Consider the following 15,527-nt stretch of genomic DNA (forward strand, 5'->3'; position numbering starts at 1 on the left):
TTAATAACAGCTATAGTGAACATATTGTCCAAAAACTATTAGCCAGGTTTATGCCGGTCAAATTGGCCATTCATTTAAAACTCTTGCCGATAAACATGAAGGAGTGCAAGATCAGGGGTGGATACATTGGAGGGCATGGGCCCTCCCCCCCTTGAGGGACCGACACATTGATAAAACATTGCAGAACTGCAATTGTAACTTTTTACATCAAATTTGACATTGTCTTGTACATGTGTATAATCAGTTTAAATAAAACTTTCTTAAAATCTGCACGTGACTTGATTACATATCTTTTTATTACGATAAAAGTACACGTAGCTCAAGGCATGTTTGGCGTCGCCCCTCGAGTTTTTTCTATATCCGCCGCTGTGCAAGATTGGAAGACTTCAAATCACATTTTTCTAAGCACCTCATTGAATCCAGCTATAAGTGTGATTTTAACATTTATTCAACAGAAGTGTTTAACTGGATGTTCAAGAAATTTTTGAAATCATTACATGCTCTCTTGCACCTTATATCCACTAGTTCAGATTTCATTAATTACAGGTCTAGTTAGCAACTTTGCTCCTATGCCTCATATTGGGCTGGATCACCAAGCTGATTCACATAGCTTAGAATCAAGAATCCTAGGGTTCCACTACTGAGCACAAAATGAATAATGCATTAAGCCTCGCAATGAATCATTCCTTGTACTGCTGAACTCAATTTCATCTGCTTTCAATCACGTCAACTTGAAAAAGCAATAGATGATCTATGAATCAAAAATAATAGCCGAAATAAAGTAACATAATAACTCTTCAGTTTAATTACTTCCATTCTACAGTTGTTAATTTTACTGACCATTGTACATAAATGACAAATTATAACAAGGAGAAACAATTAAACAAAGAAGGAAATTTTGACTCATCTACTTTTGTTTTCTTGTAATGATTGCATTTTCTCGCAAATGAACCACCTCATGACTACATAAAATGGAAATAATATATGTATGTATTGTTAAAAAAAAATATTTTTTTAAAAATTCGTTTCCCTAACAAGCGTTGGAATTTGTGATAAAATAAATGAATTTCCATTACCCTGTTATATGTGGAGACATTTCTTACTCGCCTTTTATTTATCTTGTGACAGTTATAGCAAGCAAAAGGAGCAACCATGCTTCAGAACCATTTAAAATGTATTTCAGAATAAATACACGTGAACAACACACATTCCATCACGGAGACCAATATAGCCACTTCTATCACATCATAAAATATTTCCAACTCCACATTGGCTTGGCCCAAACAGTTAATGACTAATTCTCATTGTAAAATTAGCATGATTCAAACCTTCTCCCACAAGAAAGTTCCATAACCAATAGCTAATTTATTTTAATACATAACTTAGGCACCAATCTAGTAGCACTATCAAAGAAGGCACTCATAAACCTTCACTAAAAGCCACAATGAGTTTCGAAAGACGAAGGTAGATAAATCTTTTCTATGCTTATCGTCATAAATGTGTGTGAGGAAATTTGTCGGATTGGATTACCATGGTGACAGTAAGATTTTAAAAATCTTATACTATGAAAAGTGATGGAGTTAAAATGAAAACCAGAATGTACACAGAGACAGTAAAAAGAAGTTGACTGACCATATCAACAGTCAACTTTTAACCGCCATCAATCCCATTAACAGGACATACAATTAACAGATGGTTCTACCAACTTGAGAGGAGATTTTTTTAAACCGCAAGAGGACTTGTGTATCACACCCTCACGAGTCACATCAGTGAGGGTAGCAAAAACATAAGCTACTACAATAAATACAAAGTTCACCACTTTTGACTTGCTTCACAATAAGAGCCCTACATTTTACCAATAAATAATGCAATCCATACTTGAACTTCATAAGTAGATACAAAATTTTTAAGCATATCCAATGAAATAAGTCAAGATTACAGGAAAGGTAGGGACAGAAAGACAAAAGACTTTTGTCACTGTCAAAAACTAATTGCAAAGGTGGCAACCCTGTACAATAGTGCATACAAAATTACGTCCTCGTAGAAGTGATTTTGAGTCTTCCTCAGACCACTTTTTGGTAGCAGCACAAGTGCAGATGATCCCTCAGGCTTTGGCTGGGCACACCCACTTCAGTTTCTCTTTGGAAGGGATGGGCTCACGCTCATGCATGAATGGGCAGTCATACTTGTTACAGGCATTTCCAAATCGGCATGGCTACAGAGAAATGGAAATTTAAAATTAAGACATTGAAATGAAACTGAAATATAATCAGGACTGGGCAAAATACAGGTCAAGGAGTATCTGAAATACAAAATACCACTCCAATTTTATATGAAATAAAGAATACCTTTGACTAGGGTATTTGAAAAACAAACTACAAAATAGTATTATAAATACCTTTTAAATTCAAAACATTTGTATAGAAACTAATGGATGTTAAAAAAAAAATATAGCCTGCCTTGACACGTTATGGATAGTTGTAAAGATGAGGAAAAGAATTCAAACAAAAAGTAAGAAATCTCTGACGTAATACGCTACAGAAGTTTTATCAGAGCTGCTTCTAAAGAATTTTACCTAAGTATTTTTTAAATTTAAAATGGGAAAATACCAGAAGTCTGAATTTGAAATACAAAAATACAAGATACATTCAGGTCGTGCATTTGAAATACCAAAAACAAATGACAAATGCATTTAAAGTATGTATTTTAAAATACTTCCATTAGAAATACTGCCCAGCCCTGAATGTAATATTGGCCACCGGTTATTTTCAAGCTTGCTCACTTTTACTTAACACAAATTTTCTGAAATAGAAACCCTCTTATGAATATAAATTTAATACAGGCACCAACACATATACATTTAATGCTTGAGTAGTCGCGGAGTGCACCACTGGATACATTTTTCCAAGTAGCTTTTCTATCCATGCTAAAATCAACTATCAAAAAACAAGTCATCCAAAAAATATGTTTCTAAGGTATAAATCAAGTTTTATTCTCATTGGACTCACCATTAAGGATTAAACCATCGAGGATAACCTTTGGAAACAATAGTTCGGATGGCACAAAGTGTGTCTGGCTCCCCATGTGAGGAAATTAGAATCTTTTTCAGCTAGCTCTTTCCTAACATCAATGTTCATGTATTAGTTTTCTGCAAATGAGATTACTTTTTTTTCAAATGCAAATCTAGATCTGCACAATGGTTTTACATTAAAATGCTATGCAACCCGCAATTCACCATCGATTAACCCTATTTCACCACCAAAAGATGTGAAAAAGACGCTGTTTTCAGTAAAAACTGCAGAAGTTACACGAGAAAACACTTGAGACACAGACAGGGGCAGGTTAAGGGGTGGGGAAGAGAAGACCAATCTACCACCCCTACCCTGCAATGCTTACAGATAAAGATAAAATTGGTGCATAATCATAGACACGGTTTTCCAATCCAAATATTTAGCTCACCAATTAAATATACAATAATTATGTGTTTCAAGTATCTAATTTCGGAGGGGGTTCGAAACCCTTGATGCCCCAAGCGTCGAACCCTGGACACAGCCTTATATACGTCACACTAGTTCCTTTGTCCTCAACAATCAGATGTTCGTAGCGTAGACATCACTTGAAAATGATGTGTCAACATTGAAACCGGTAGACCAAATTAAAAAAGAGTGGAAATTACTACAGATGTTTGCATAATTGATATTGCTGAATTGCCACAAAGTGAACACGTCAACAATCAATCTGGTTTGTAGCGCGTTCTTCTCTAGAAGAAGAGAGTTGATGGCTTTGCTGACGCCACATTTTTTTTATTTTTCGAGACAAGGAGCATTAAAACAGACAATCGACACTATAAAAAAAAATGCACAAAAAATCGCCCACTCGAATTATTGGCCCGGATAACGCAAATCGGGAATCCTGCCAAAGGCGAAATGCACGTTCCCTCAAGAGGGACGGTGGCTTTTTTTTCCTACCAAGCGGCAACCACGTCGCGGCCGCATAATAAGGCACAACTCGACCGAAGAAGATCAGAAAGGGTGTGCGAAGTGGATGGAACGAGAGAATGCAGACGGCCATAATAATGTCCTCCACACCGCCGACGCTCGCCGGGGACAAGGGGGAGAGGCCCTTAAGAAAGGCCGACAACAGCCCATCGGGACGATTCCGGAATCACTCCAGAACCCACGGAAGCATGGTGCCGAGATGCGGTGGGAACGAATTTCCGCCGATGGAATCGGCCGGCCGATTCTTCGAGTTTCCTCGAGGACACCCAAAATAACATTCCCGGAGGCGAATGTGTGACACGTAGTGATGGGTCACTTCGAAAAATACCACGATTATTTTCGAAAATTACCCTGACCTTTGAAATTTTTCTTAAGTTTTGGTAGTCTTTAGAAGTAATATAATATATTCATCGCCACACTTCTCAATTCGCTTGAGTGGCTACGTATTTTTAAATCAAGGTGTTTGGTACTCGCCATGCAGATATTTTAATTTAATTTAGTAGTTGAGATTTTTATGCGTAAGAATATTCGTGTAGCTCCAATTAGCACATGGCTTGCAGATAGACAAACTTGGAGCGGTAAATAGGCGGAATAAACGTTTCAGCAGCTATTTTCCATTTTATTAATTTTAAAATGCTCAACCCTAGATAAAATCAGTTAGGTATAATTTAGGAAAACTATTTTCCCTCCTATGATTTTATTGCCTTTCATTTACCAGTAATTCCAACAAAAAATTATTTACAAAAGAAAGTTAACTCGAGTGAGAATTGCTGTATCTATAGTAGCCACCTCTTACAAAACGCCACGACGCGGGCGGGACCGTCGCGACGGTCCCGCCCGGAAACTTTCCAAAAATCCTTCAAGAGAAAATGTCTTCCACGGATTTCCGATGACTTCCACGAGACTCATTTCCATGATAAGATGCAACGTGATGGGGCAATTTCTGCGAAACAAGGCCTACTCCAGCATCAAATCACACAAAAACGTCGATTTTCAAAGGATGCCATTATTGCTCTCAGTCAGTCCACAACTTCGACAGCATCCCCATCCTTCAATCTCGACCCTCGCCTCTCTCTATCAAAAAAAAAGTGTCGTCCATCTAGGGTATGAATAGATTTCGACGATCTCAATTCTAATCGTATTTTTTCCTCGGGTAGTCCCATTTTGTTCCTACAGATTTATAGCCATGCAAATTACATTGAGTTAAAAGTTAGTGTTTCCGAAAAGATGAAGCAGCGACAAAAAACACTTTTAAATTATTAATTTACGAGTTAAGAGGATTTCCCTAATTTCCATTATTTCATACACAATTTCGACATGTATTTACTCACAACTTGTTTTTGCTATGCGTATATGAGATGCTGGATCGCCAATATTTAATTGGAACATCATTCACGATGCCGAAGTAAAACTGCGGTAAGATACGAAATGGAATCTTTATTGAACTACTCTAACATACTTCACGATCGGATGTGAAGGAGAAACCTATGACAGGGGGAAGGGAATTTTCTAACTTGAAGTGCTCAGAATGTCAAGGCCGAAACTTTGATGATCTTAAGTGCAGGGGAACCTCCAGCAAGTGCTTGACGTGGCGAAGCCACAAAATTCTCGTGAGCTTCGCCTTTCCACCGAGATCAACTCTTTAGTTACAATAACTTTTTGAACGGCATCCTTAGCATAATTCATAAACTTGACGCACGTAGCCAGGGGGGGGAAGCCTTCAGATCTTGGGGGCTCCAGCCCCCTCCGAAATTTTATCCCATGTGACGACTACCCGCGATGCATCTGCTCACGAGACCAGGGGAATCTATTTTCAGACCCTCCACTTTCCTATATAGTTACACTGCACACTGCGTGCCACTAATCAACGATGAGTTTAACTTTCAGGTTTATGTAAACGAAATAAAAAGATGATTTAGCTAAATACATGGTTTTCCGATGGCTGCGAAATGACAACAAAATATAAGAATAGGCAACCCGCATACCACCTCCCCTCCGAAATACAATTTCTGGTAATGCACTTTGCAGACGTCGAAATTGCGCCACTTAAATATCTCGAAGAGTTCGATGTATAAGCCTGCTCCGAAGGTGAAATACGGTCGCGCACCCCCCTCGTAGAAATGTCCGAGAGGCACAGGGAAACTCAGGACCCCTTCATGTCCCTCATGCTGGAAACGAGGGTCAAACGGGCGAACTGCTACCAGGACGAGCGCACGCTACTTTTCCCCCAAACTAAGCAGGCCCCTCTGCCTTCACGAAGTCCACGATCCTCCGGCAGGAACCTGAACGACCTGGTGGGTTGCGGGCACGGACTCATATAAGAACTCAAGACTGCGATCCTTTTCAAACATCTTTGAGACTGGCCCAATGTGAAATATGCACAGTTTTGTTAAAGTACTAGAATAAGGTCATTATCTCAAATATATTCGCCGAATATTTCGCAAATGAATGATGCGTTTAGCTGAGTTATGAGTCTTTAAGAATTAATCTTCATCGGCTGCTTGAAAACACGACAAAAATTAGGATTATACTTTAGAGTAGTGATAACAACATATATATTTTCGGTGTGTCTATTGTTTCTTAAAATTTTTAATTTAATGTTGAAACTTTCAAACTTATGTAAAAGTTTAGTTTTCGGTCAAAAAAATTTGAAAAAAATCAGGATGGTAGAACGTAATAGTATTTACACTTTGAAATCAAGAATCACGATTTTTCACAAATAAAAACTGGAGACATGGTTAAAAAACTAAAAATCGTGTTTCAAATTTTTTTGGTGTTATTTTCCATTGTTAAGGCCTGAAACTTTGGGGAAAGATATAATATTGGATGCACTTTTAAGATTTTTTATTTTTCACTTGGGTAATAAATTGGGTCGCTAAGGCGTTGTTGAAACAAATAAATGGGATTGTTTGGGGAGATGTGGAAAGATTAAATGAAAATAAGTTGATTGGAGATTGTGATCAACGTTACACACCTACATCATTAGCTTAATGGAATAAGTTTATTGCAGTATGGATATTCAATAGAAAAACGTATGAAAACCATATAAATCGTGTATAGTGCCCAATCCGTGTATATGTACCGTGTATAATTACCTCTATTTTCTCACCAGAGAAGGTTTTTGCTTGTGTCCCAATGGACAAAAATAAGAGAAGAAAGTGGTCGATGACCTACGGAATGGAGTTACACACTTTATCTACATTTTTAACGGGATATTTTTCAACGTAAGTCACTCTTAAATCAGGGTTACCGGGTTTTATAAAATTGCAAGTTTTTCTCGGATGGCCACCAAATTTAGAATGTACCACTCATTTCACTTCGTGAACAACCCTAGATATATACCTATTAGTCTGCCCATCGTACGATTAAATATAAAGGAAGGTGGCTTTTCACAAGAATATTTACTGATTACAATTAAAACATGGGGAAAAATAAAGATTATGTGAGGTAAGGATTTTGGAAAGGTAAACTCAACATTTGCTATTGTGATGCCCAAAACTTTTTCTGCATGTCAATGCAAAACCTAAAATTTCGACTCATTTTTGCAGTTGAAATCAGGTACTCAAGTAAATATGGCATACATAGTACTTGAACATTATTTCTGTGTCTATCAAATACTTTTTAATTACCTTTTAACGATCATTTGGATCTCAACTTTCCGGCCTATTTGGGAAAACTACTTAAGTCCCATTCGGTAGGTTACAAAGTAAATACATATGATAAATTTTCAACTAGCAATGATTCTTTTGAATCTTAATGGACAATAAATAAATATTTTAAAACGTTGGTAATATAATTTTTATAAATCGCATAATTAATTACTTGCTACCTTCTACTCCACGCATCGCAGTATGGATGAAGCAATGATTGCTTATTCAGGAAATCAGCCGTCATAAGGGAGTCCACCAAAGGTAAACTGTAGTATGTATTTTGCCTTCTTAAATCCCTCTTAAATCAATTCGTTTTTTCATTGATAATATTTTACTTCGATATCCTGCAATCAAGGCGCTATCGCTCTACTCTCTTAGGGAAATGCATTGTGTACCATACGGTAATGTCAGAAGGCGTTTCAGGTCACGTGACTTCAAGTGATATTCAAGCACTTTTAATTAGCATTAAATGATGATTGCGTAGTACTAGGAGTTTTGGCTTACATATTTGGACTCCCGAGAAAATTGTCTATTCAATGAGATTTACTAGCATGATGAGCAAATTTCATGCATGTTCCCCATTGTGCAAAATCAGAATTTGATCTGAGGTTTCCGCGGTGTTTCTTCATATGAGTCTTGGCTTCCGGGCATTCCTCCGCGTTTAGACTTATGGACATCTAAACGCGGAGGAACGCCCGGAAGCCAAGACTCAAACTCAGAATATTTCAAGCGGCATCGCAGCAGGAAGTGGGACCTGCAGCACTAGGTATGTGGAATGGGGAGAGAGAGACAGAGGCGGGCATTGCCATGTTTTCTCAAAAGACTTAGTCAGCTAATGGAAACGAAAGACTGTTTCAAAAACCCTCTTCCCACTTGGCAACACAGCTAACTTATTCTAGAAGTGTACACCATGGAGGTCTGACAGCGACTGGATTTCTCAGAGGGATCTTCCTCCGACATTTCGGTTGGTTTTCAGGTAGTCACGTGCCCTCCTGACCCCCTGAACCTGACCCCCAAAAACCTTGGGCCTATCCATCCACAGTCACTTTTTAAAGTAAACAATGAAAATCTAGGAAGACAGAGCACAGCCATGTCTCATTTCTTTCTTCATTCTTGCTTCTTGACAGCTGGATCCAGAAATGCATCAGCTTACCATAGAAAATTAATCTCCAAAACAGTGCAGATAGAAGTACTCACTCAAGAATGCTAGAAAATAGGGCGTTTTCAAAAATACCAATAATCCAGTCAACTTGAATTCGAGTTCACTAGATGAGGAGAGACAACGACCTCTAATAACAATTTATGAACTACCAAAAATGGAAGAGACATTTTGCAGTATTTGCAGAGTTTGAATTTAAGAGCATTGAATTTTCAATAGTATCCACAGTACCGAAGTCATTAACAGGGACTTCTAATTGTCTCATTAGTTGTAGATAGTTCATGAATTGGCATTGGAGATTGTTGCCCTATGTCATCAAGTGATCTTGAATATTAGTGCTTTTGAATAGAGCAAAAAGACACAAATCAAAGAGAATCAGGAGCAGTCCAGGAGTAATCAGGAGTCCATTATAGGCTAAAGTTTTCATAGTGTATAATTTTATTTTATCATTACAAAGAAAATAGTACACTTACCTTTGGATGGTAGAATTTGCAGTTGACATTTGTGCACTTAGGGTAGAATTTACACTGCAATGGTGCAGGACGAGGAGGAAACCGGACAGGAGCTAAAGAAATTAAGAGTTCATGTAAGGCTACCGGAAACCAAATTAGAGGTTAAATAAAGCCAGATCTAAAAGCCACAGTAACATTAGAAACAGACAATATTTAGTAAATAGCAGATTAACAACCATCTTGAATGAAAATCAAATAAAATACATAAATTGAAGTTATGCACCCACCTGGAGCAGGAACTGGAGCTAGAGATCGAGGCATAGCATGCGTGAAAGGACAATCCTTCCTTGAGCAAGCAGCATCAAATTTGCAATTGGGATGGATATATAAGCACTTGTCACCAAATTTGCATGATGGGAATGCTCTGAAAAGACAAATAATACAAGAAACAGCATTATAACTTAATGCAAAATATAGGTAAATTGCAAAGATATGTATTCAAGTAACAAAACTTCATACTATGCTCCTATAATTTAGGCTATTCTTCCATATCCTCTAAAGGTATGCTGAAACTCTCACTTGAAGTCATAGTTACCTAATCATAAATACATTACAAATTACTTAAAACTCTTGAAAGAAAGTCATTGAGAGGGAGAAAAATGTCATATTTGATCTTTTGGAGGTACCAAATCAGCAAAACTTGAAGCTGGGGCAGATAAAAGATTGTGAAATGCCAAAATTTATTTCAACTATGTTCCAAAAATTTCATCACGAGTATTCTATATAAGGCATCATAAAAATATTAAGGCACTCAATAAATAATTCATGGATAAAATATTCATAGCAGTTGATAAATAAAAACTGAGTGATAGGTGTTACCAGTACACTTATTAAGGCAATAGTCTAAGTGAAGTGTAATGATACTGTAAGACACAATGAAGTCTAAAACATAAGTGAAGTCTAAAGTAAAAGTCTCCATTCTCTCACAAGGGGAGTGTTACAAAAGTGGGTCTCAGGTTTCAATCAAACTTTGTAGTGTTATAGTCCTTAGGGAGCTGTCCATGAATCACCCCCCATTTGGGGTTATATAACCAACAGTTTATACAAAATACGCAGTTAAACATTTACAGGTTCATTATATTCCCTCATTACAACTAGGAGTGGTACTCGGTGGTTACGGTATTTGACTCCTACCTAGAAGTTATAGGTTCGATTCTTGGATGCGACAATTTTTTTTATAAGTTGTTTCTACTTTTCAATTTACATAAGTCTTCCATTCATCATTATTTCAATGATTTTCGATGAAAATTTTATTTTTCTGCGTGGAAATCTTTTTCTACGATGCGGAAGCGTCAGCTGTTTTCCCATTTTTTTTCGCCTAGTTTCCTTTCCTTTTCGGTTTCAATTACATTATTTTCGTGTCGCAACACAAAACGTTTCCACAACACACATTTTTTTAATTTTAATTATTTGACTGTAACTGAAATATAATTACTCAAAGAAGCATGAATATATTCCACTACTTGCGGTTTCACGACTCCTATTGGCGAAGAACTACCCACACTGGAAGATAAAAACATCAAAACTTGCGCGCGATTCAAAAGACATTAACTAACATTTTTGTGCCCTATCCCCTGCGATAAGGTATGGATACAAGTGTTAAAAAGGCTAATAAATACAGTCGGATCCGGATTTAACGTCTTCGCATTTAACGTTTTTCCGCATTTAGCGTTTATTTTTTTGGGTCCCGATTCATTCCCTATTAGGACAATGTAAAAATTATCCGTATTTAGTGTTTCCACATTTTGCGTTTTTCCGCATTTATGGTCGTAAAAATTTGTCCCGCTCAAGATTTTTTTGCCCGATTTAACGTTTTTTCATGACGGTTCATCCAAATCTTCGAATTTATGCTCATCAACAAGAACAGTTTCATGAAAGCTTACCAAGAGTCGATAGAATCTACCAGGGAACGCTTCTTCAACTGCTTTCTTCCGCGCTGCGACGGCTGCGACCTTCAACTCGCAAGCTGGGTGATTTGTCTTCTCGTAATGTTTCGCTCCCCTTCTGATCCAAACACCAGGCACTTTTTGTATCAGATCCGATCTAATGGAGCAAAGTCATCCCTTAATAACCTCGAACTACCTTATCCTTCACTTCTTGAACTTGACTTCGATGATACGTGACGACTGATGACACGAGTTATCCTCCGAGGGCCGCTACAATAATGGTTTTCTCGTTATGTTTTCAATTGATGGCTTGTGCCCTTTTCAACTCTACTACCTACGGGCAGTCGATTATTAGCCCAATATTTTTTCAGTCGGCTACTTTCTCTTTTCAAAAGAGGAGGCCCAATATCAATTGCGCAGTTCACTAGAAGATTCTTTCTATAATCCATTCCAAGGTCAGTTTCCACGGAGGAACAGCGAAAGAACCGAGGAAGTGTTTCCCCTGTCGTGATCGTGAGTGATAGCATTCTTTCCCTACGGAACAACATTATTTTACATCGTAATTTAGATATCCCGGAGCCAATTTACCGACATGCGGCTGGTTGATATCGATGTCGATTCAAAAATATCTATCTGGTGCTAATTAATGTCAAAAGATAATGACAATCGGAGTTTTGACGAACTATCACGGTCCATTACTCAAAATAAATCGCTCATGCTGGAAAAAAATCACCGCATACTCACGGTAGAATAGATGAGCGCGGAAAAATACGAAAATCCGGCAGGTATCCCTTGATGGTTGACTTCGACATCATAACCCTGACGAAATTGCCAAACTCCAGAGGCACTGACAATTTTTCGGATGAAATCCAATTCTGTTGAATATTAAACCTTTTCACTTAACAGAGTTAAGCTAATCGTCATTCAAGGTCCAACCAAATTTTATTAAAAGCTGCCGAGAAACAAGGCGAGTCGGAGTCAAGGTGATCAGCGCGCCGCGTAAGCAACTTCTCGCGGCTCCATTCGACCTGCATAAGGCCGCGGATATATGACAACGAATCTGGTGTTATCATCGTGTTAAATCACCATCGACTTGTACGCATACTAGAAATAAGATTCTACTTTTTTGGATGACCTCGAAATCCAAAATGTGTGCATAGGAGGCTTTTTAAAGGCTCATAAATCCCTTGTTTCGCCGAGGCAACAGAAAACGTTAAGTTGGCAAAATTCCAGAAAACCTCCGTTTTACTAGATATTCGGTAGTTTATAATTCGAGATTAGCGATCATCTGCTGTCCCTTTATTTCACTCATCTTTAATGACGATTTTTTGAGTACCTACTTACACCTTTTCTTATTATATTAGAAATGCTATAGTCACCTACAGGTCACTTTTACAGAAAACATTCTAAATTTCATCGAGATCACTGAATAGGGTAGTTTCCTTCATCAAAGAAAACAAAAGGCAATAATTGCGATTCGTTACCCACCATTAGTGTATTCATAATATACAAATTATTTCGTTTTATAAATGCCGGTGTAGACGAATGGCAATGGTCCATTTTTATCCTCATTTGAAAAGGGCCAGATTGGCGCCCATGCGATGCCACTCCACGTGACGTCACAGGGACCTAGTTTCTATAGGAGAAGATAGGAGTTATACGTCGTCTGAGGTTACCAATGCATGCATGAGGCGCAGAGCTCAGGGAAACATGTCTTAATAATCAATTATTAAAACTGGCTAAGGTCGGAAAGTTTTCCTCGTTTGATAAGGTACTAATAATCCTTATTTAAGCCAAGCGCTACCAGGCGGCAGGGCACTAGGCTACCCGCTGGCAGCCTGCGACGTATCAGCGCTAAGCCTCGCCTCAAGGTCACCTCACCGGGCGGAGGGGGAACCAGAAATACGACGTACGGAGAGATTTCCCATCATTCCTACTAACGCGTCGCGTTTTCGCGCGCTTGAAAATTTTCACTTTTCATTTAATCGCGAAAAATAGATATTATCATTTAAAAATCTAAGAGCGTGAAATACGTACTCCAGGAGTAATAATCTTTCGATTAAGGCAATAAAAAAATAATAGGAAACCACCCTATTATGCATAAAAATGGAATCACTAATGCGCACAGTAATAATCCGTGTGGGAATGCTTTTAAGTTGATGTTTATTAGAATTTTCTTAAAATATTTCATTAAAACAATTGTCATCCTCTCATTACTTATTTTTACTACCCATTTTTTTAGCCGATTCCTGAAAAGTATTATCCAACCTTCATAGGGCAGAGAACATTTCATTAAAGAATTTTTTGCTGCATTCAGCACCTTTTAGGTACTTGAAATAATATTTTTTATTCATAAAAAGCCATTCCAATCATTACAGACCCTAAAACCTGAAAAAAATGGCAGGTCCTCATTTAGTGTTTGTCTGCATTTAGTGTTTTTTATTTTGTCCCCCCTGAAAAACCTTAAATCAGGATTCTACTGTATTTTTGGAAAACGACTGTTGAAATCCGAAGAAGACCAGCCAGGGAGGGAAATGTGTCTTCTTCCGGAGTTCTGGGTAGCCACCCATTTTTTCTGCGAGTGGTCACTCAACTGTTAACAAACCATCAATTACTAGAGGCTCCCCAGAGGCATCTTGTTGGTATATTATGCTTTTACCTCTCCCTGAAAGAGAATTAGCAATTCTTACACATAAAACATATTGCTTCGCAGTCATCATTTTCCTTTCTAAATGCGTGTAGTGCAGAAATTTCAAATAATAAAGAAATAAAATTATAAAAATTAGGCTGAAATTGTAAGAAAAGACACATGGCAACAAAAAAGGAAACCAAGTATATGTGCAACGTAAAAATGCTTTGTGTTGCAACACAAAAATAACGTAATTGAAACTAGGTCCCCTTGTGAAAAAAAAAATGGAAAACAGCTGACATTTCCGCATTGCAGAAAGATTTCCACGCAGTAAAATAAAATGTTCATCAAAAATCATGGAAATAATGATGAACTGAAGACTTACGTAAATTGAAAAGTAGAAACAAACTTTGAAAATAAATTGGTGCGTCCAAGAAACGAACCTAGGACTTCCAGGTAGGAGTCAAATACCGTAACCACAGGGCTACCGCTTATAGTTATGTAGTAACATCTTATTTCTAAGGGAATATGATGAACCTGTAAATGTTTAACTGCGATTTTTGTTAAACTATTGGTTATACAACCCCATATGGGGGGCGATTCGTGGACAGCTACCAAAGGACTACAACACTACAAACTTTGATTGAAATCTGAGACTCACTTTTGTGACACTCCCCTTGTCAGTATCAGCTTTTTTCCACCCCCAGAAATTTCTGTCACATAACTAAAACCTTTTCCCTACTAAAGACGAAAACATACGTGTGGACATTTCTAGACCCGGGAGACGAAAGCCGCATATTTTCGTCGGAGGTTTTCTTACGCAAATGAACCAATGCCGAACATATACGTTTCCTAGCTCTCCTCCTTTTATAATGGTCGGGGGTGTAAGACATCTTTGTTTCGGGACCCAACACTGCGGGGTTTAGGCTTTACCCTCGAAATTCAGGAGCAAGTACCCGGACCCCTCGTCTCATATTACCCCTCTAAGCGGTAAGGGTCACACAATTGTTTATCCAGTCAGGTTTTGAAATAAACATTTCTTCTTTTCTCAAGAAATATAAACTATTAATTGAATTCTGAGACAGTAAAATGGAATTTTGAGACAGCAAAAATTTGTATCAAATCACAGCTGCCTGCAAGCATAATGACACTGACCAAAGAAAATATGATTGAAAAACCAAATAAATCTGAAATAAGGCTTCCTGGATATTGTAGAATCAGTATTTTTAATTTTTAGGGAGAAAAAAATCTATACATAACATTTTTTCACGGGAGTAATCATATGAATCACGTGAAATATCCTGTGTACTGCCAAAGGCATGAAATTTAACATTGCCACACAATGATCAATCATTGAAAAGTAGAACCAAAAAAATACATACTAAAACTAGTATGGTGACTTACTTGCAGGGAATAGTTGGGTGGTGATATTCACACCTCTCACCATGTCTGCAGGCAGGCCAAAATCTACACCTCTCTGAGATTTTTGGCTTTACTGCTGATTCCACCTCTTCTACAATGAGATCAGAAGATAGCAATGAGTGCAATGAATTCCATAGGAAAATAAAATTAAAATCATAGCTAAGAAAAAAACATAAGAGGAAGTATAAAATTTACATCCACCCCATGCACCATGAGATTACTGAAGCTTAAGGAATATGGATAAACACTGGGTAAATACCATATTTCATGG

The 15,527-nt window shown here is 37.7% G+C and overlaps 1 protein-coding gene across 2 annotated transcripts in view; it reads right to left on the reverse strand.

Moving 5' to 3' along the window:
* Window positions 1–777: 777 nt before the first annotated feature.
* Window positions 778–15,527, reverse strand: part of LOC124153680 (zinc finger CCCH domain-containing protein 14) — a 28,794-nt gene continuing 14,044 nt past the window's right edge. Inside the window, exons 10-13 of one of the 2 annotated variants that reach the window (XM_046526989.1) lie at window positions 15,239–15,344; window positions 9,547–9,683; window positions 9,281–9,372; window positions 778–2,215 (exon numbers count right to left, since the gene is read on the reverse strand). In XM_046526989.1, coding sequence (XP_046382945.1) covers window positions 2,105–2,215; window positions 9,281–9,372; window positions 9,547–9,683; window positions 15,239–15,344 — 446 coding nt within the window. In that variant the 3' untranslated portion in view covers window positions 778–2,104. Of the gene's footprint in view, window positions 2,216–9,280; window positions 9,373–9,546; window positions 9,684–15,238; window positions 15,348–15,527 lie in introns of both variants that reach the window. The other variant, XM_046526988.1, reaches the window with a different exon arrangement.

Source organism: Ischnura elegans, chromosome 2 (genome assembly GCF_921293095.1).
Source record: "Ischnura elegans chromosome 2, ioIscEleg1.1, whole genome shotgun sequence".
NCBI classification, from domain to species: domain Eukaryota; kingdom Metazoa; phylum Arthropoda; class Insecta; order Odonata; family Coenagrionidae; genus Ischnura; species Ischnura elegans.